Source organism: Balaenoptera physalus, assembly GCF_965194825.1.
Source record: "Balaenoptera physalus genome assembly, chromosome: 4".
Classification (NCBI taxonomy): domain Eukaryota; kingdom Metazoa; phylum Chordata; class Mammalia; order Artiodactyla; family Balaenopteridae; genus Balaenoptera; species Balaenoptera physalus.
In genome coordinates, this window is record NC_138891.1 from 41,703,102 (window position 1) to 41,724,755 (window position 21,654).

At 44.4% G+C, this 21,654-nt stretch overlaps 1 protein-coding gene and 1 long non-coding RNA gene across 7 annotated transcripts in view; one reads left to right on the forward strand and one right to left on the reverse strand.

The window, feature by feature from the left end:
- The window catches only part of LOC309659124 (NACHT, LRR and PYD domains-containing protein 1a-like), a 38,358-nt gene extending 33,040 nt beyond the window's left edge, over positions 1-5,318 (reverse strand). For 5 of the 6 annotated variants that reach the window (XR_014262611.1, XR_014262612.1, XR_014262613.1 and 2 more), the window contains exon 1: positions 5,007-5,318. Coding sequence is in view for 1 of the 6 variants with exons in the window: in XM_082458416.1 (XP_082314542.1) it covers positions 5,007-5,038 (32 nt within the window). In the remaining 5 variants the exon portion in view is untranslated. The remainder of the gene's footprint in view (positions 1-5,006) is intronic. The other variant, XR_014262615.1, reaches the window with a different exon arrangement.
- LOC309659153 lies at positions 3,863-11,010 on the forward strand. Its single transcript, XR_014262632.1, has 3 exons — positions 3,863-4,680; positions 7,605-9,059; positions 9,618-11,010. It is a non-coding gene; the product is annotated as an uncharacterized lncRNA (long non-coding RNA).
- Positions 11,011-21,654: the final 10,644 nt, after the last annotated feature.

The window sequence follows — 21,654 nt, forward strand, 5'->3', positions numbered from 1 at the left end:
ATACTTTCCAGAGAATAATCTCAATGAAAGTAATATTCTCTGTAATACAGATCTCTTTTCATCAACTGAAATTAACTCACAGGTGCTGTGCTAAGCAAAGGGGATATAAAAGTAACACGTGACACATGAACCTTGTCCCCAGGGGGCACACTAATGGAAGAGAAGACAGATCAGGAAATAAATAAATGTATATGACGTTGGAAGAGCAAAATAAAAGCAAATATAAGCTATAGTTTTAGCCCAGAGCAGGCTATGATGAACTGGGAAGAACAGAGCTCTTATGCTAAGAACACGGGCGTGCAACTAAGGCCACTTAAACCATGATGCTAAGGCCAGCCTGCATTTTCAAAGAATGCTACCCCTCAAGTAGGATCTTCTCACTGTTAGACTCAGAAAAAACTGAAGCGGAAAGGTGCCTACAAGATCTTCCAGCCTTATGCATTATTTTACAGAGAGGGAGATAGGCTCTAGGAGAGGTGAAGTTAATGAACACCCAAGATCACACAGCAAATTATAAGGAGAGACAGTCTCACAACTTGTCTCAGGCCCCTTGGTTTACCCATCAATTCATCCATTTAACAAACATGGATGGATATGTGCCAGGCATAAGTGAACAAAGCAACTGGGTCTGTGCCTTCAAGAACACATCAGCCTGATGGGGAAGACTGTCTTCTTGTATCTGAGACAGGAAGTGCTTCAAGGGCACTTGTCTAAGATTGAAAAATTGGAGAGGGATTCCTGGGGAAATGACGTTTAAACTGAGCCACAAAGGACAAGCAAGAATGGACAAGAGAATGTTGCACAGCTTCTGTCTGAGGCAGGAAGGAATTAATCAAGGTCCAGGAACAGGAAGAAAGCAAGTGTGTTCAGGGGGAGAGAGGTAGGAGATGAGGAAAGACAGGGAGGTGGAGAAACTCTAACGGTAACCAAACGGATGGCAACCCCAGGATGCTGAGTGGCGATCATTCAGTCCACTGAGTAGTCTTCATATTTCCCCCTTGGGAAGATTTGAAGCTTGAGAGCAAAGGAGGAAGTCAACAATGCAGGGTCTGCTGTCATCAGCATCTTTCATGGAGGATGTCTGATCCTGTGAGACCCCTTGACATTCTACAGGCTCAGACACTGCCTGTGCTGAGTCCAAAAGGCCCAAGCATTTCCCCAAAGAAAATCTCAGTCCCCCAGACCACAAAAGCCAGACCGCCCTGAAAAGAAGTTGTAGTACTAGATGACAAAAACCCCTCAAGAGGCTAGGTAACTTTAAAACATACTCCAAGGAAACTGCTTTCACTCAGAATCAAGCTCTGGAAGCCAACTACACAGCCTCTTCCACACTGGCCAGGACAGAGGGACTTCCTGAGTACCAAGCCCTCTGGGACCAGGCCCTGGGGGAGGGTCAGGGTCGAGCCGCCAGTTGTCAGTGCCCCCAGGGGACACTTCCCAAGCCAGGCCGGTTTCCCATTATCACCCAGTTTCTTTTATTCTAAGCATCCCAAAGACCACCAACTGCAATCAGCTCGCCCGCCCATGATGGAAGCCATCCCGTAGCTTTTTTCTTCTGTGTTCAGGTTTCTGAATGAGAGCACAGGCTTCAGTGCTTCAGAAAACACTTAGTACCAGCAAAGATAAAAAATCCACAGGCCTGGCTCTCCAGGCTGGCTCCTTCATCTACCCTCTCCCTTCCTTTTTTTCAGTTACACCAGTAGGCAAAAATAATAGTGAAATGGGCAGGTCTTTGGGCATCAAAGGGCTAAAGGACAAAACCTGGAAACTACCGTGTTCATCAAGAGGAGAATGGATGAATAAAATGTGATATCATCATATAATGGAATCCTGTAAGCCATGAGAATGAAAAACTGCTTACACACAACCGAGAGAATTAATCTCACAAACATAATGCCAAAAAAGAAGCCAGACACAAAAGCATATATACTATATGATTCTATTTTTATAAAGTTTACGAACTAGCAAAACTAATCTCTGGTCCCTCTGGGGAGGAGGGACAGGAAAGTAAGAGGAAAACAAGGGGGGCTTTTAGGGTGTTATATTCTATTTCTTGACCTGGGTGGTGGTTGCACAGATGTGTTCACTTTGTGGTAAGTCATCAAGCTGTGCACTTAAGATGCTGTGTTTTCTGTATGACTGTAAACACATACACACACAGGAAGGGTTTTCAGTGTCTTGGGAAAGGAAAAGTATTATATAGGACTTTAGCTTTACTGGCCACGTTTGTGAATGGAGAATGACCCCAGGTGGAAGGAAGAGGTGACTGCATTGGGGAAATAGCCCAAACGGCTGCTGTGGGGTGGCAGGAATTAGGAGGAACAGTTTCCGGGTTTACTCCCTTATTTCTCCTTGTAACTAACTGCCAATGAAATCTCTGCATAATGTATTCCAAAGGGAAGTGGAGCCAAGAGGGAAAAGGGCTGGAACTAAGCTGGCTTAAGGGAGACGGGAGGCAGCTGGAACACTTCTAGCAGTGAAGGGACAAGGAGGGAAGGAGGAAGAGGAAGAAGAGGGAAGAGAAAGAAATCATAAGTGCTCAGGGTGGGCAAGAAGGAGAGCTCACTTGACTGGGGATGGATGGGGTGGGGTGATTCCCATAACTCAGCCCAGTAGAAGGGATCCCTTCTCTACTCCCCTCCCTGAGCCCAGGTCTGATGTACACCTAGATTAATGGTTTTATTGCACTGCTTTCCTGTGCTTTGTTTATAAGCCGTTTATAACCCCTGGGAACTAAAGGAACAAGGAGTGTGTACGAGTGTCTGTTTGTGTGTGCGTGTGTGCAGCCAAGGATTCCACATCCCCAGCATCTAACACACTGTTTGGCATATAGTTCGCACTATTAAAAAAAAAAATGTTCATTGGACAAATAAATGACAGAAAGAATGTGGTAATTAGATATAAAACAGAGACTTCCTTAATATTGAAAAATCAGTAATAACAGCTCAAATGGCCAAAAATGTGGGAATGGCTAAGTATCAGAGGGGCATACTGTGTAGCTACTAAAAATTACAACTAACTGTAGCAAACATCTGTAGGGTGCTTTACAGTTTACTGAGAATTGCACCTCCCCCTTGTTTGACACACAATTATATGGACTTTGTTACCACACTGAAGTGTTTAAATGACACATTAGCAACGATCTCCCTGAAGAGGCCAGAAAGATCAGAGGTGGTGGACTAACAAGTCTTCATGGAAAGTGGTGGGGAGGGCCCACATTTCAGAGTAATACTAGGAAGGCTGGTAGAGGTTTCCTTAGCTCTCTGTAAGTAACTGTGCTAATTTCACACACTATATTTCAATTCACTTCCTCTTTTGTTTTGAGGAACAAAACTTTACTTTTAGCCATAATTTGATTCAAAGTTCTCTTTAACAATCATTTACAAGTCTTGCTGTTAACTGACCACCTCTAAAGAAGTGTTTTTGATATTCCAAGCAGACACAGTTTATGGCCTAGTGTAGTTTTATTCATGCTAACTTCAAGAAATTCAACAGCAAAACCCATCCACAACAGACTTTTCTAAGACTGTCTTCCTGATTGCAACAGTGTTTTAAAGAATAGACGAGGAAAACACACACACCCACACACACACACAAAACAAAACCAAAAAATCCCTCCCTCCTTCCTGAGAGAAGCTGGGCCTAATGTTCCGTGAATGATGCATGAAAAACTGAAGTGAACTCTTTAAACCTCCGCATTCTCTTCTTCCTCTAGCTGATCCTGCAGAAACTCTTTTTGTGTCAGGGACTGTCCCATAAGTAAATTCTCTGCAGAGTCTCAATCTTCGCCGAGCGTTTCTGCACTGTTTTGGGTTGGACTTCCTGCAAGTATTTACTGCAATGAGAGGATTACCTAAAGGATATATTTCACAAACAAGCCATCATGTGTCTTCTGCTGAAACACTACATCCAAACACTACATCTAAAAGCCTGCTTTTGCAGATGACAGTGAGTCCTGGAGAACTCGACCACAACATCTCAAACCAGCTCTTAATAGACATTCCCACGTAAAAAGCGGCTGCTTTTAAAGGGCTATGGGACGCTGATAACACACAGAAGCATTGGCTGCCTTTACAGTAATAGCAGAAATCCTTCAAGCAATGTTGATCTTGCGCCTACTGTGCTCAAGACATTGTTAGGGCCCCACGGGGGCGTTGAGGGGATGATGGGCGCGCGGGTGTCCCACGCATGGCCAAAAAGGGATTAAGGAAATAATCCTGCTCTCAACTCAACTTGACAGCCAGGTGGCCAAAGCGCCGATGGTGTTCAGTAAAACCTCCCCAGTCCTCCTCCAGGTGCAGAGGGCGCAGGAGCTCCAGAGAGCTGAAGCTCGAGAGCTGGGGGCACACGAGGACAGCAGAACCGGGCCTCGGGGGCGGGGAGTCGCCATGGAGGCGGGAAGGGCGCCGGTCCACACACGCTGAGAGCAAAGGGGATGCCGCAGGGAGACCTGCCCTCCTCCTCACCCGCCCGCCGCCAGGTGTATGTGAACAAATCGGGCCCACCTGCCGCCGCCGCCCTGGAGACGGGTAGCGGGCGTGGGGAAGCCGCGGCGACAGGGGGCAGCAGCGCTGCCCGTAGCCCCGCCTCCGGGCAGGGTGCCCTGGGCCTCCGAGCTGCGCGCCACCGCCTTCCGCGCGAGCACCTGCGCGCGACCCCGGCGCCGCCCGCCCGACCCAGGTGCGACCGCCCGGGCCCCCCGCCGGGGGTAGGGGGTCGGAGTCCGGGAAGCACGGCGCGTCGCCTCCCCCATGCTCCGTGCCCGCGCGGGGCAGGCGCCGCCGCCGAAGGGCGCTTTGTTTGTGCGGCCCGAGCGGGGATGCCGGGGCGGGAGTGGAGCCCTCGCCCCGCCCGGAAAAGGGCAAAAGCAGAGCCTGCGGTGGAGGGTGCTAAAGACCGCAAAGCCCCTTCTCCACGCGGCGATGTTGGGCCCAGCCGCACTCCACCCCCGCTCTCCCTTTCTCCTTCCGAAACCCCCACCCCCCCAGCCCCGCGGCTGCGCTCACCTGCTCTCCGCGACCCCTGCGCCTCGGCTCATCGTCGCTCGGCGGCTGCGGGGCGGGGGGGGACGATACGCGCGCCCGGGGCTCGACGCTCGAGTGGCGCCGGGGCGCCTGCAGAAGGGGTTCGCGTGCCGAGCGCTGCCCTGCGCACCCGGAGGCGGCCGACGTTGCCGGGGGAGGGAAGAGGGCGAGCGAGAGCCACAGGGGGAGGGGACTGGGCGGGAGGGGGCGCCGGGCGCGCTGCTGCCGCCTGAGCCGGAGGCCGCCCGGGCTCCCTAACGGAAACGCACGCTCGCCGGCGGCCCTGCGCGTGCACGCCGGCGTGCACACTCTCACACGTGTGCACACTCTCACACGTGCGCACACCGGCCGCTCGGTAGCTGCTTACCGCCATGCCCGACCTAGGTTTGGTGACACTAACGCCGAGGCTTCTGTGAAAGAGAAAGGGCCAGCGCCATTCTGGAGGGGACGGAGAGCTCATGTCACTCTGATTGGGATTGGATACTCCTGTGTCTGGGGGGTTTTCACGAGACAGCCCGCCCCCTACAAGGAATTCCCAGATTCTCTTCTTAGGATCTGTAAGCCCTCTGAAATTCTCTTTCAGATTTTGTACCTAAATACAAGTGTCTGGGATGAGGGACCACAGCTTCCTAAGATAAAACAGCTGTGTGACCCCAACCCCACCCCAGACTGTAAGGATGGATGGACTAAACCAATGGCTCCCAAACTTTGCTGCACATTGAATCACCCAGGGAGTTTTTCAAATCGCGATGCTCTGGGTAGTATCCCAGACCAATTACGTTAGTGCAGTGGGATCCAGTCATCCGTATTTTTCAAAGATCCACGTGATTACACTATTCAGGAAAGTGTGGGAACCCCTGCTTAGACTGTCGGTGATCCTCACTGTACACTGTTTTCTTTTACCGCGTTTTTCAGCGTGATTGTTTGCTTGTCTGTCTTTTCCACGAGGTGGTGGGTGTCACACAGCATCTAGCTCAGTTCTGACTCCCTGTAAGTGCTCAGAATGCCTTTACTGCAGGAAGGAGGCAAGGCAGAGTCAGGGATAGGCCCTCTACCTTGTAGACCCCTCTTTGCTCTTTCTGAAATTCTCCACAGGCTGACATACCCTTGACCTCATGGAAATGGCTTCATGTAATGCCTGAAGCTGGAGAAGAAAATGGGTCATTGCAGCTTGAAGGGATATCTGTCTTTTAGATTCTTCCAAATGTCTCCGCCCCAGAACACCCCTTACCTGCCTCACTGTGACTCAAAGGTCCAGCGCTGGCAGTGTGGGTGTGTGCAATAAAGTCATAACCCCGATGGATGGAACACCTGTGAGTCCAGCACTATGATAAGATATTTTATATTCTGGGAAAAAGCTGGCCTGGTGCTATCACTGGGCCTTGGTGTTTTTCTCTTAAACATAAACGTGGACAATTTCTCAGAACATCAACCTGAGACAAGGCCCCTCTGTGACCACGACAGATGAAGACAAGAACAAGACTCCTTAATCATGTCTAAACACAGACAAAATATGAACATTGTCCAAGCCACAGTGGACACACAGCTATCCTGGCCAGTTAGCGTGACCGCTGCTTCTTTGCCAGTTAACAGCCTTAGCCTCTCTCTGGTCTGCCCTTCTATGGATAAGATTTATGAAGATACACACTCAATAGAATGACCCCTGCTTTCCTAAGCCCTCCCCCAATCAGCTAACAAAAACCCAAATCCTTTAATAATATTTCCTAATACCCTCTCACTGACACACCTCCAGGATGGTGTACATTTCCCTCACTGCAATGAGTAATAAATTCAAATTTTTAAACTATAGGTATATTCCTAGTGGTCTTTGGCAAGGGAGCATTAAAGATAACTTAGTCGACACAATAATAGCACAAGGTAAATATTACACCCTCTTCACGTATAAGCTAACCAGTATTTGTACAGATCCTATGACTCAAGCTCACGCAAGGCTGCCTGGCGGTCAATGGAGAGCCAGGGTTCATGTTCACCTGGGTTTGTGGGGAGCCAGCCTTGTATGTTGCTTCCTCACAGGAACTGTGGCTTCCAGATGAGCCTGAATTCCAGTCTTTTTCAGTTCAGTCTTCTTCTAGCTATGGGAATTTGAGGAAGTCATTTAACTTTCTTGACTTCAGCTTCCTTGCAAAAGAAAAAAAAAAAAAGTGGGTCTAGGAACTGGTATTCTTTTATCGAGATAGACAACATTTTATTAGTTACAGGTGAACAATATGATTCGATACGTGTCTATATGTGAAATGATCACCATAATAAGTCTAGTTAACATCCATCACCACACATAATTACAAAAGTTTTTTTCTTGTGCCAAGAACTTTTAAGATATAATGTCTTAGCAACTTTCAAATATACAGTACAGTATTATTAACTCTAAGGATATATATACTATTGGTATATTTTTCGTAAGGTCCCCAAGTAGCCTGACACAGCACCTGTTGGCAGACCCTGGTTTGGGAAGTTACCTTGCAGCTGCCAGATCTGAGGTACCCTTTTCCAAATGCCATTGTCTCACTTGACTCTTGCCTCACTCTTCTCTCCTTCCGGAAATTCTCCTTTGGCTTCCAGGAGGCCCCTGTGATATGACAAGCAAATGAACTAAAGCCTGAAAAACCATGTGAATGGACTTGGAATAGCATCCTGCAGCCTCACCTGAGTCCTGGGACGACTGCAGCCCTGGTGGACAGCTTGCCTGCAATCTCATCACAGACCTTGAGCCACAACTGCCCAGCTAAGCCACTTACATATCCCTGACCCACACAAACTATGAAATAATAAATATTTGTTGTTTTAAGCTGTTATATTTGGGGGTAATTTGTTATGCAGCCAAATAATAACTCATACAAAAGGAAATAAGATCCTACAGTTAGTGCGGTGGAATCACATCATTAGCGCTTTTAGGTAAATTCAACCATACTCTGCAAAAGAGGGAGAGAGAACAAGTTACAGTGTCAACGATTCTGCCTGCTACTCCAGTGAAATAAGGGGATGTGATGAAAGAGGTAGATCTGGTTTCATCAGTCAGTCTCTGACCCAGTCCTGGGCATCTCTCATGGAGAAGAAAGTCTTAATGCACATTTTTAAATATCCATATTTTGTACAAAGTGGGAAGAATAAGTTAATTCACTGACTTGGGATCTATATATAACATAGTCAAAATGACGCTTGAAATCCCTTAACTCATCAGGACCTGAGCCCAGGACATCCCCAAACCAAGAATAGTACTGACTTTAGACCAGTGTAAGAGGGAGCCCACCCCTGGGACCCTGGCTTCAGAGGACTCTTCCATGGCCCTCCTCCAATCACACCTCCCACGGGCTAAAAAGTCCATGAGGCCCAAGGGATGTGCCCTTCCAGAGCCTGTGTTCTGCCTCCCACTTCTAGACCAGTCTCAGGGGATGAGAGACCCCACATCCCTGTCCAAATGGCCCTGAGCTCACTTCCAGGGCCAGCATAGGCCTTTTCCCAGGTCCAGCTTTCTAAAGGTGGGGCATAGCACTAAAGAGCCCACGCCAGGGCACAGGGAGACCAGGTGCAGCTGTTTAAAGGGATGTGGATAGATTGTGCGTGAAAGCCGAGTGGCCTACACACGCGCACAGAGCCCCTCGCCACACAGACGGGCCAGCAGCGGAAAACCAAGAGGGAAGCCCACGGACCCCGAGCTGGCTCTCCAAATGCTGCCTCGTGCTGGTGTACGACTCTGAGAAGTCTCACTTGACCTGTCCTTCCTGTCAAATGAATCAAATGAATATTTGACAGGAATATTTGTCAAGGCAGGAAGACAAAATATATTTCATTAAACAGTGCATTCACTGGATTTATAACTTTTACATGTTTAGACATATTACATATGGATGTCCATTTGTACTCTAGCCCAGGGTCCCGCAAATGATTAGGATGCCCTGGCCCAGAGCTAACTTCTTCATCTTTATTTTGTTTCACTTTTTAGTTTCCGACTCTTTTTGCCTGAGAGAGTGGAGTCCAAGGCATTATTTGAGTGGGAGAGGAGAGCAATGGGATAAGGTGATTATTTTTCCATCTCCTTCTCCTTTTATTTAAATATATTGGTGTATGATTTTGTCCAGCACATTTGGTTAAATCCACGAAGATGGTGTGTCTTCTTTCTCGGAGGCCCAAATGGGGCTTGTTCTTGGGGATCTCTCTAGGTAAGGTCAATGATTAGACTTTTGTGCGTGGTGGTTATTGCTTAATCCTTTGCTGGGATAATTACTCATCTCAGTTGGGAGTGTCTCTTCCAGATCATTTTCCCTGCATCTTCATATATGTTATAAAAAACATTGTGTATGTATGTTTGCTTCAAAAATTGTATGATATATGCACTATTTTTCAATTTGTTTGTTTTTATGCTACAATATATCTCAAAGGTCTATGCATCTTAGTAACAAATTTTGCTATTTATTTATTTCTTATTAACACTATTATTTATTTATTAGCACTATTCTGTTAAAAATACTTTAAATTATCTGATTTTGATATTAAATGTACTGTATGAAATTTGTATGTGTCATGCACGTTTTTAGATTAAAAATGTAAGTTTATTTATTTTAATTTTTGGAGAAGGGGTGTAAGTGGAGAGAGATTTGAAGAGAGGATTTCCTGAAGACATCTAGGAGAATTCCTTAAATACTGCAATACCAGGGTGAGAATTGCTTATGTAAGCTGTGATTAAGAGAAGACCAGCCATTTTCTGACTTAATTATGGCAAAAACTACTCAGTTTTCTCTCCATGTCTGTTTTCTCTGTATCATAGACTCTTGTTTTCTGTTTCCGTCTTGGAAAGGCAGGTGCAGACAAGAAACCAACTGTGAGATGTTCTTTGGATGCTGACATTAGCCAGGGGAAATCTTTATTTACGTGTTCAAGCAACTCTTGGTTTTCTTCCTAAAGGCCATTTGATATATACTCTTGAGTTCTGAGCTACCTTGGAGCTTGCATTGTTTGTTTTCTAGAACAAGGGCATCCAATTTTTTTGTTTAAGGTACTTTACATGGCATCCTAGGGCTTGCTATGCATTTGCTTCTCCAACTGACAAAACGTGCCATCCTCCAGGCTCCACAGGGAAAGAGGGTGTTGCCCACTGTTCTACTGTCAGTCAGAGCTCACCATGGTGCATGTTCATTACAGCAAAACACACCACCACTGACAACAGGGAACTTTACCCAGAACTGACAGACTCCCAGCACTGAAGCTAAATCATTTATCTAGAAGAATCTAGAAGAATCTTTTATCTAATTGTAATGGCCTGAATGTTCCCCCCCTTCCCGGCCCCCAAATTTATATGTTGAAGCCCTAACCCCCCCAATGTGTTGGCATTAGGAAGTGAGGCCTTTAGGAGGTAATTAGGTTTAGACGAGGTCATGATAGTGAGCCCTCCAAAATGAGATTCATATCCTTATAAGAAGAGAAAAAGACACCAGAGCTCTCTTTCTCCAACATGTGAGGAAATAGCAAGAAGGCAGCCTAGTTGTGAGCCGGAGGCAGGCCCTCACCAAAGACCAAATCTGCCGGCCTCCAGAACTGTGGGAAAGAAATGTCTGTTTAAGCCACCCAGGCTATGGTATTTTGTTATGGCAGCTCGAGATGACTTAGACACTAGTCTTTAGGCTTCTATGGCTGACACCTGTTACCATAATTTTAGGGAGGGCCACTCTGCTTCTGCCTTTATCTAGCTGAACTTTCTCTTTGTCTCAGTTACTTAAAGAGACAGGGAGTGTATGAGGAAGAGATTCCAAGAAAGTGAATTTAGTCAGGAAGTTGGCATTCCTGCCCTCCTACACCCGTTATGCTCCCACTGTAATCACGCCCCTGAAGATGTAACTACCTCAAAGAATCATTTCCAAATCTAGTTTTACAATAGATCACTGTGTCTTCAATTAACTCTAGGGCTGTTACAGAACAATAAAATGTCACAACACAATTTTTTTTTTTACTTTTTTTTTTTTTTTTTTGGCTCCGTTGGGTCTTCATTGCTTTTTTTGGCTCCATTGGGTCTACATTGCTGCTTGTGGGCTTTCTCTAGTTGTGGCGAGCGGGGGCTACTCTTCATTGCGGTGCACGGGCTTCTCCTTGCAGTGGCTTCTCTTGTTGCCGAGCACGAGCTCTAGGCGCACGGGCTTCAGTAGTTGCAGCACGTGGGCTCAGTAGTTGTGGCACACGGGCTTAGTTACTCCACAGCCTGTGGGATCTTCCCGGACCAGGGCTCGAACCCGTGTCCCCTGCATTGGCAGGCAGATTCTTAACCACCGGGCCACCAGGGAAGTCCCTCAACACAATTTTGATTCACCTTAATTTTGAAAGTTAAACATCATCCAGGCTTTTTTCTAGAAGACAATAGAATAATTGTCATCCTAGAAAAATTGCAAGTTTTCCTTTTCATGTGTTTCCGTACTGTTTTATGTATAAACCCTGTCCCCCCATTTTTGATGACAGAATCTGTACTATTAGTCAGGGTGTTAGTTAAACTGAGAACAAATTTAGAAAAGGCTTGCTGCCCAAAGTGGGGTCCACAGGCCAGCAGCGGGGGCATCACCTGGAAGCTTGTTAGAAACGCAGAATCTCAGGCCCACCCAGACCTGCTGAGTCCCACTCTACCTTTTAACACAATCTCCTGGTGACTTGTAGGCACCTTACAGTTTGGAGAGCACTGATTTTTAAAGTTACTTGGTAGTTCACAGACTCTCCTTCAGGAGGGCCAGATTTGGGATGTTAACATCTGGAACAAAATCCAAGTCACTCCTCAGAGGAGCTCAGTGAGGACAGCAGCCTGGGGGCCCAGGTCACAGCCCACCCCCGAGCTCAGGTGAGGCCAGGAAAAGGAACAGAAAGGAGGCATGTGCCTCTGAGGGGGAGGGATTCTTCAAAACAAAGGCAAGGGGGTTCAGCTGCTGGGTGGCCAAAAAAGAATGACAGACCTCCCCTCTCTACGTATTTTTTTTTGGAGGAATGGTGGCGTCCCGCTCTGCCATTACCTGCCCGGACAACTTTAGCAGGTGCAAGGACATTTCATAGCCTGATTTCCTCATCTTTAATATTACTTTAAAGTGATAGTTTCTACTGACACAGAACTTTACAGTTTGCAAAGCATTCCCATGCATATATTTTCATTTGAGCCAACAGGACAACTCCGTGTGATAGATAAAGTAGCGTTACCTCCATTTCACATATTGGAAAAGAGAGGCACAGAGCGACCTGAGAGTGCTAAGACCCCAGATCTTCAAGCCCTCGTACTGTGACCCTGGAACCACAGCCACGTGAGTTCATGTGTGTGAAAGTAAATTGAAAACTGTAATGTGTTATTCCAATAAAAGGTGTTCCTTAGTACTCTAGGAACATTCCACAAATACATGTCTAACTGAATTGACTCATCCACCAAGATGCTGGTCCCAGGATCAGCTTGTGTTGTGTTTCTCTCCTTGTGTTGTGGTAAAACTATTACCAGGAAAAGCTACTAATTAATATTAGTGATGATGTGCATGTGAATGAGCAATAAAGGAAACCCTAGCAACCCAGGTGGAAGGAAATGATCACATTGACGTTGTTTCATTGTTTAGAGTCTTCTGCAGAAAGTAACTGAGAAAATCTTAAATGTTTCTTTAGAACTACTTTGAAGAACTAAAATGACCCTTTCAATTACTTGTTATTTATCCTCATACTTTCCACATTCTTCTACAACGTCCTATGACCAATTCTAGGAGGTTCAAAGGCAGCTAAAGGACCAGGATAATGATAAGACCAGAATTCAAGTCTTCTGTTCTTAAAATCAATGTTTATTTTGGGTTTTTCAAATAATGAGTCTATTTTTTTCTCTAGAAAGACACAATAGTTTCCTTTCATCTGTCTCTTTACAGTAGGTCACACCCTATGTTTCTTTTATCATCTGTTATGAATTTCACTAACTCTAGTTCTTTCTTTGTCATTGATGTTACATTTAAGTGAAAGGATTTTCAGCAGGGTTTTAAATTGGGTGAGGTCTCAAGGTCAAATGTCTTTGGCAAAGCCTGCCCTAGGAAATAGCTTTTCATTTAAAGCAGTAGAGAAAGGAATATTAGTTGTTGTTGTTGTTTTTTTGTTTTTTGTTTTTAAGTAGAGGGAAGCATCTTCTATTTATTTATTTATTATTTTTTGCTGTGTTGGGTCTTCGTTTCTGTGCGAGGGCTTTCTCTAGTTGCGGCAAGTGGGGGCCACTCTTCATCGCGGTGCGCGGGCCTCTCACTATCGCGGCCTCTCTTGTTGCGGAGCACAGGCTCCAGACGCGCAGGCTCAGTAGTTGTGGCTCACGGGCCTAGTTGCTCCGCGGCATGTGGGATCTTCCCAGACCAGGGCTCGAACCCATGTCCCCTACATTGGCAGGCAGATTCTCAACCACTGCGCCACCAGGGAAGCCCAGTTGTTTTTTTTTTTTATTGTTATAATCCCTGCTCTGCAAATAGATGATGAAAAATACATATTAACACCATCCTATCTAAACTGAAATGTCTTTTTTTTTGGTTTTTTTTGTACAGTTGTTTATACAAATTCAACAAAGGTAAAACCGCGTCAGGGAAGGTCTAGGGAAACACCACCTTACAACAATGGCACTTATGAATGCATAACTTTACAACTAGGAAACAGCCATGTTATAAACCTTAAACGAGAACTCAACTCACACTTCAAAGGAGAGAAAAAAGGAAAAGAAAGGCTATGTTGGATCATTTATTCAACTTCTTGACTCACTGTATAAATTAGATCTATGTAGAGTACAAGAGCTCATATGCGGGAGCAAAACCCTCCTGAGTTCAAAGGCTAAAGTCTGAATTTTAAAATTTTGAGAAAAAGGTGAATTCTATACAGAGGAAATTTAGCAAAGTGTCTCACTTTGACTATAATTTACACATATCCACAACATGCTTATATAACTTCTTGACATACAAAGCAGGCTGTCAACTTCCAGTTAGACATGCTTTTAACTGGAAGGTCTTAGCCTGTTTTGCCAGATCTGGGCACGTGTGTAGATGGATTCATATGCAGTACAGGTTAAGTTCTCTCCTACCTTAAGGAAACCAGGAAAGTTGGCAATCTCAAAACAATAAAAACACTGGTATGCATTCAAACCTTGCATAAATAACTTTTAAACAATTTGTACAAAAATAGTTCTGCATAATATAGGATGTAACAAAACCAAACAAACAAACATGTCAAGACGGCAGCTGTGGTGTGTGGTCCATTTTATGTTGACACCAAAAACCCCAAAGTTGCCAGGAATAAGATGTCCAAAACAAAAAACACCACCATCAAAAAAAAAATTCCTAAGCTCATGCTTCCAGTAAGAGAATTTCTCCCAAGTCCATCCTCCTCTCCGACAGGAATGTCTTCTTGGTAAAGGCTGCCTTAGAAATGGTCCAGAAAGCAGTGCAGTTTTGATTCAGAAAGACCAAAGGAAAGCGCCTGACTCACTCATCCCCCAAACGGTGGCGGACTGGCTTCTCCCTCAGCGAGACTTGCAAAATGGAATCGTTCTGTGGTCTGTTGTTCCAAGTTCCAAATTGAAAATAAAAGCCCTAGTTTTTGTAAAGTCTTTTACCCTCCCCTGCCGCGTGTCCTCCCCTCACCCACCCCCGGAAATGTCTTTATTCACGTTCATTTCCTTGCCTTTTTTGTGGGGAGAGGGCTCCTATTTTGAATATGTATGTATTCATAAAAACTGCCATTTGTGGTGTGCCTACTATATGCTAAAGATTATACCAAGCATTTAAAATATATTATCTTGGAAATTCCCTTGCGGTTTAGTGATTAGTAGGACTCCATGCTTTCACTGCCGAGGCCACGGGTTCAATCCCTGGTTGGGGACCTAAGATCCCACAAGCCGCACGGCACGGCAAAAAAATAAATAAATAAAATAAAATATATCATCTTAAACCCCCTTTGGTACTATCAACAATATTATCAACACTCTGCAGTTGATTATACAGTTGAATAATTACAATAATAGTAATCACTAATTTTCACTGCTCTTTACAATATAATTGGCAATAGTGCTGAGCTCTTTCACGTGTATTGTCTTGCTTAGTCCTCACATCTGCCTTATGAGGTAGCTACTATTATCATTCCCATTTTACAGATAAGGAGACTGAGGGACAGAGAGGTTAAGAAACTTGCCCATGGTCACTCAGTTAATAAGTTTTGGAGTGGACATCCATCCCAATGCGGGTTTATTGCCAACGTCCTTTTGTTTCCAGGAGCAGGTTACTGCTGAGTTCTGCTAATTTCTTCATAAACACAGTTGCCTTTGAAAGGCCTTTGAAGGCCTTGCTCAGCATAGACTCTAGCATTCGACAGATCTGGCTTCAAATCCCAGTGAATTTAGTCTGGCCGTAACCATCAGGACAGTTTCTCCCAATTCTGTCACCAAGTCTACTTTCCAGCCAGTGGAGAAAGAAGAAAGAACAGAAGTCCACATCCCTTCCTTTTACAAGCAAGCTTGAATTCTGCCCCCTTCCCATGGGTCTGGACTTCATCTCATGGCTAGATCCAAGGAAGGCTGGGGAATACAGACGTTATACCGGCAGTCATGTGCTCATCTAGAATGTATAGATTTTACTAATAAAGAAAGAAGGGTAGAATGAATGTTAGGACAACCAGGAGTCTTTTCCTCCTCAAGCTTCACCACTCTGTGACCTTGGACAAGTTACTTATCCTCTCTGAGGCTCAGTTTTGTCCTTTGTAAAATGAGGATAGGAGTATCATAAGCCCATTGTTAGGATTTAGCTAGTGCGTGTAAGGTAACTAGCTCAGTGCCTGGCACAAAGCAAGTATTCAATAAATGTTAACTACTATTAATATTGAGAAGGATTGTATAATGGAAGTGCCAGATTGAAGCTACAATGATGTATGATGACTCTAAAACTTGAACTCTATTGTCAGCATCCCACAAGGATTGTTTGCTGGGTATTGTATAATTGCTGAGCTTTCTCCTATCTATATTTCAAGGAATTCTGGAGGTAAATGGAGTATTAAAAATGCGATATTTTCAGATTCTCAGACAACTGGGGTTTAATTTCCCCAGGTAGAAATGGTGATCCCACTAGAGTGTATGTGTGTCACCCTATATTATCTAGATATATTTAGATACAAGATCTAGATATTAACCTAGAGCAGTGACACTCAGCCCTAATTTTGCAGAATTTCTGGTGGTCTCCAATTATTTCTAAGGATACAACAAATTCTTCAAAATAAACTTAACTAAAATAATTTTTATGCACACAATATACACAATATTCTGACATTATTTTATGCAACATTTATTGAGCTCTGACCATGTACCAAGCACCCTGATAGGCACTGGAGATACAACTGAAGGTAGACATGGGCTCTGCCTTCCTGAAGTGAACAGTCTCTCAGGGGAGATAGGCTTTAATCACATAATTGCACAAGACAATGTTAAAATTGCAGCTCTGGTTATGAATGGGAGGTACATGGTGCTCTGAAAATGTACAATAGGGGGAAATGACTGTACAGAGAGATGGGGAAAGTTTTGCAGAGGAAAGCCATGCCCTTTCGCCATCTGAAGCATGAGGAGGAGGTGAAGAGCTTAGAGGACGTGTTCTGATGCTCTGGAACCAATCAGGTTCTGTGGGGCCTGAAGAATATAACATTTCTTTCAGAAAAAGAATATAAATGTAGCCTACTTTTGCAAATTTTACAGAAGCACATGACCATGGAAACACATTAAGGGCCCTGTGCAATTAAGGAGCTCTAAGGCTCAAGCTTCATCAGCTGTAGGTAACCCCCTTGGGATGGGATAGACTCACTTCATAGACTGAAATGGGCACGGTAAGACCTTTCAGTTGGGGATTTAAGAGGCAGTCTTAGGACCCTTTCCCTGCTACTTTCCACTCTGTGAACTTGGGCAAGTAACTCTCCAATCTGGTTATCCTTGATTGTCACACTGGGATTTAAAAAGCTTTTAATAAAATAGTATGTGTAAGCACTCGGACTGAGGTGTGATCACTGGTATTATTGTTATTAAAGCATTTGAAAGACTCTTTGTCCTTCTGTGAAATGCAGGTTTACTGCAAGGCGGGAGGCTGTCTCTTTGAATGGTGGTTCAAGATCAACCGCCCCTACCCCATTCACAGTATGACCTCTCCTATCTTGAGGTGGCTGTCCTGGAGCCAGAGATGGGCTCTCACCAACCAAAGGCATGTGGTGAAGGCTAACACTGATGGCCTTCGAATGAGCAAGGGAAGTTTCTAGGCCCTGACAGGGGAGACAGTACTCTACTTCCCTCTTAGAGTTGGAAGCCAATGAGAACTCTGTAGTAACCTCAATTTTTAGATTTTTTTTTTTTTATAAATTTATTTATTTATTTTTGGCTGTGCTGGGTCTTTGTTGCTGAACATGGGCTTTCTCTAGTTGCGGCGAGCGGGGGCTACTCTTTGTTGCAGTGCTTGGGCTTCTCATTGTGGTAGCTTCTCTTGTTGCGGAGCATGGGCTCTAGGCGTGCGGGCTTCAGTAGTTGTGCCTCGAGGGCTCTAGAGTGCAGGCTCAGTAGTTGTGGTGCACGGGCTTAGTTGCTCCGTGGCATGTGGGATCTTCCCAGACCAAGGCTCGAACCCGTGTCCCCTGCATTGGCAGGCGGATTCTTAACCACTGCGTCACCAGGGAAGTCCCTGGAACTGACTTTTTGAAAGGTGTATTCATGGGCAGAGAGATGCCTCCATCCTCCATCCTCAGGGTGTGCAACCCAAGGCAGAACACAGCATGGGTGACCCACCATCTCAATTGGCCTGAAACTCTCCCAGTTTTAACACAGAAAGTGCCATGTCCTGAGGAAACGCCTCAGGCAAAATGGGACAGTTGGTCACCCTCCCCCAGCAGAGGGCACCTTGTAAGCCCTTACCATTCTGCTGCCTTCTGGTGACAGTGGGTGTGACAGGCATTATTATTATCCACCCACTTCGGGTTCCTCTCTATTTCCTCACAGGAGGGAGGATTACACTTCTCTGTTCCTTTGAAGTTAGGTGATGTCATGTGACTTGCTCAGTCCAATAAAACATGAATGGAAGAGATGCTTGTGACCTCTGGGTAGAAGCATTTAAGAACCAGTATGAAGAGGGCGGGGGAGAGATAAATTAGGAATTTGTGATTAACTGATACACACTACTATATATAAAGTAGGTAACCAACAAGGACCTACCGTATAGCACAGGGAACTATACTCAATATTTTGTAATAACCTATATGGAAAAAGAATCTGAAAAAGAATATATATACATATATATGTATGTATGTATAACTGAATCATTTTGCGGTACACTTGAAACTAACATGACATTGTAAATTAACTATACTTCAACTAAAAAAAAAAAAAATAATGAAATAAAAACTTTAAAAAAACAGTATGTAATCCTTCATATTTCCTTCCTCCTGCCATGGCACTGGCAACATCTAGATGGTGGAGGCTCTGTCAGCCTGAATCCCTGAGTAAGGACCACACGGAGCAAAGCCCCCCACCAACCCTCAACATTATGTAGCAAAAGTGTATAATAAACTATTGTGCCTTTAAGTCACTGAGATTTGGATATCCTTTGCTACTGCAGCATAACCCAGTCCGCCCTGACTGATACAGGAAGTAAAACCAAGACCCTATGTATGTATGGTTTTAATGATTTTCCTGTGGAAGATGATAATAAAACCTTTGTACATATCCCAGTATGATGCTGACAGGAGGAAAAAACAGTGTCACTTTTCCAAACTATCCAGCAGGAGAAAGGCCCTGGACTAACCTGAAGGCCTGGTGAGTAAAACTCCTTGGGCCTCAGATTACACTCAAAGGTGTTGGCCTCTTGACTTCCCAGGACTGGACAGGTGCATGGTGCCCAGGCCCTTCAAAGCAAAGGAGGCTCTGCCACTAAAGATGAAAAAATTTAATGTGCGATTCTGATAGTAACAGGGTTAAATTAGATATTACATATATATATACACACATATATACATACATATACATATATTTAAACAAGTTTATGGAGGTACCATTTACATACCATAAAAAATTTTAAGTTTATGATTCCATGATTTTTAGTAAATTTACCAGGTTGTGCAACCATCACATTTTCATCCATTAGAACATTTCCATCACCCCAGAAAGATCCTTCCTACGCATTCATAGTTCATCCCTATTCCCACCTCCAGCCTCAGGCAACCACTAATCTACTCTCTGACTCTATAAGTTTGCCCTTTCTTGACACTTTATATAAATGGAATCATACAATATGTAACCTTTGTGCCTGGATTCTTTCACTTTGCATAATGTTTTTGAGGGTGATCTACATTGTAGAATATATCGATGTATATATCAGTATCAATATGTATGTTTTTACATATATATCAATATATATCAGTATGAGTATGTATATATATATGTAGATATAGATATAGATATAGATATAGCGTGTGTGTGTGTGTGAAGAGACAGGGTATGATGGAGAAATCTTAGGCCTCAGAGACTATCAAATTTGTGTTGAAAAGTACAAATAAAAACAAACAAAAATATGTGTTGAATCCCAGTCCTTGGAAACTCTCAGAATATCAGTTCAGTTACTCCCCACTCCTTTAAGAGAGTAACAAAGTCTCTTTATCTGAGTACAGATACTGCCCAACATTTTCCAGCATTTTCATCCTCAAGGTTTATACTGAAAAGTGACTATACATCAGAAACAGTATCTCCCTGTCTAGTGATACAGAGACAGGGCAAAACACCAGAAACCTCACAAAGGCCATCTCCTCCTTGCCACTCAACTTCTCCTCAGCCCTGCAGACAGAGCAACCGCAGGTGTGCAGCTGGCATTGTCCCTTTTCCTTCCTCAGGCTAGTCTTTCCAGCGGTGCTAATGAGCCCTGGAATAAACTGCTCAAGAACAGGCAGCAGGAAGGCAGGAGAAAAAAGGGACAGCATAGTTCATAAATCAGACAAAGAAGTAGCAGATACAGCCCAAGCAGGCTTAAAGGGAAAAATCCTGGGTGTAGGGATTTGTACTCAAGATACAGATACCTATATACCTATACATAAAGCTTTTTATACCTTATATACCTTATATACATATGCAGTGTATATATTTTTAAGCACCATAAACTTTGTATACCCTGGCTGCTTCCATAGTGCACCAAATATTTGCTCTGTTAAAAGATAATAAAAACATAAGTAAGAAGACATCACAATTCTTTTTTTTTTTTTTTTGGTGGCGCTGCATGTCATGCAGGATCTTAGTTCCCCAACCAGGGATCGAACCCACACCCCCTGCCGTGGAAGCATGGAGTCCTAACCACTGGACCACCAGGGAAGTCCCAAGACATCACAATATTGCAAAAAGCATTTATGCCGGACCTGAGGAAGACTGCTAGGGGAGATGTTTCCAAGACGCCCTATTCCATGGCCTATACAGGAAAAGAAACTTAAAAAAGAGTGGGTATATGTATATGTATAACTGATTCACTTTGCTGTACACCTGAAATTAACACAACATTGTAAGTCAACTCTACTCCAATAAAAAAATTTTTTTAAATGCCCTATTCCAGGGGTTCCCACGCTATCTGTGCATTAGAATCACCCAGGGATTAAAACTTACGATGCCCAGGCCATGCCCCAACTGTATTAGTTTTCTGTGACTGTGCAACAAATCACCACAAACACCATGGCTTAAAACAACAGAAATTTATTCTCTCACAGTTCTAGAGTCTGGAAGTTTGAAATCAAGGTGTCAACAGGGTCGCTCTTCCTTTGAAGGCTCAGGGGTGGAGGGGATGGTGGACTTTCCTGTCTCTTCCAGCTTCTGGTAGCTCCAGATGTTCCTGGGCTTGTGGTTGCCTAGCTGCCTCCATCTTCACATGTCCTTTTCCTCTTCTGCATGTGTCTCTCCTCTGGGTGTCTCTTATAAGGATACTTGTTGGAATTATGGCCCACTGGGATAATCCAGGATGATATCATCTCAATATGCTTAATTACATCTGAAAAGAACCTTTTTCCAAATAAAGTTACATTCACAGTTTCTAGGAAGTGAACATACCTTTTTGGGAGTAACCATTCAACCCACTAATAATTGCTACAGACTGGATGTTTATGTCTCCCCAGAATGCACTTGCTGAAAACCTAATCCCCAGTGTGGTGGTATGTGGAGGTGGGGCCTTTGGGAGGTGGTTAGGTCATAAGGGTGGAGCCCTCATGAATGGGATTAGTTCCCTTATAAAAGCGGCTCCAGAGAGCTCCCTCACCCTTTCCACCATGTAAGGACTCAGCAAGAAGACAGGCTGTCTATAAACCAAAAAGTGGGTTTTTACCAGCTGCCAAATTTTCTGCACCTTGATCTTCGACTTTCTGGCCTCCAGAACCGTGAGAAATAAGTTTCCATTCTTTAAGTCACCCAGTTTATGGTATTCTGTTATAGCAGCCCAAAAAGACTAAGACAGAAATCAACCAAATAAATCAGGCTCTTTAGGAAGTGACCCTGGGCATTAGTATTTTTTAAAGCTCCTTGGGTAATTCCAACATACAACCAAGTTTAAGAATCACTAATCTATTTGAACTGCCATCTCCTCCTGCCCAGCAAAGGTCCTGGGGTAGAAAC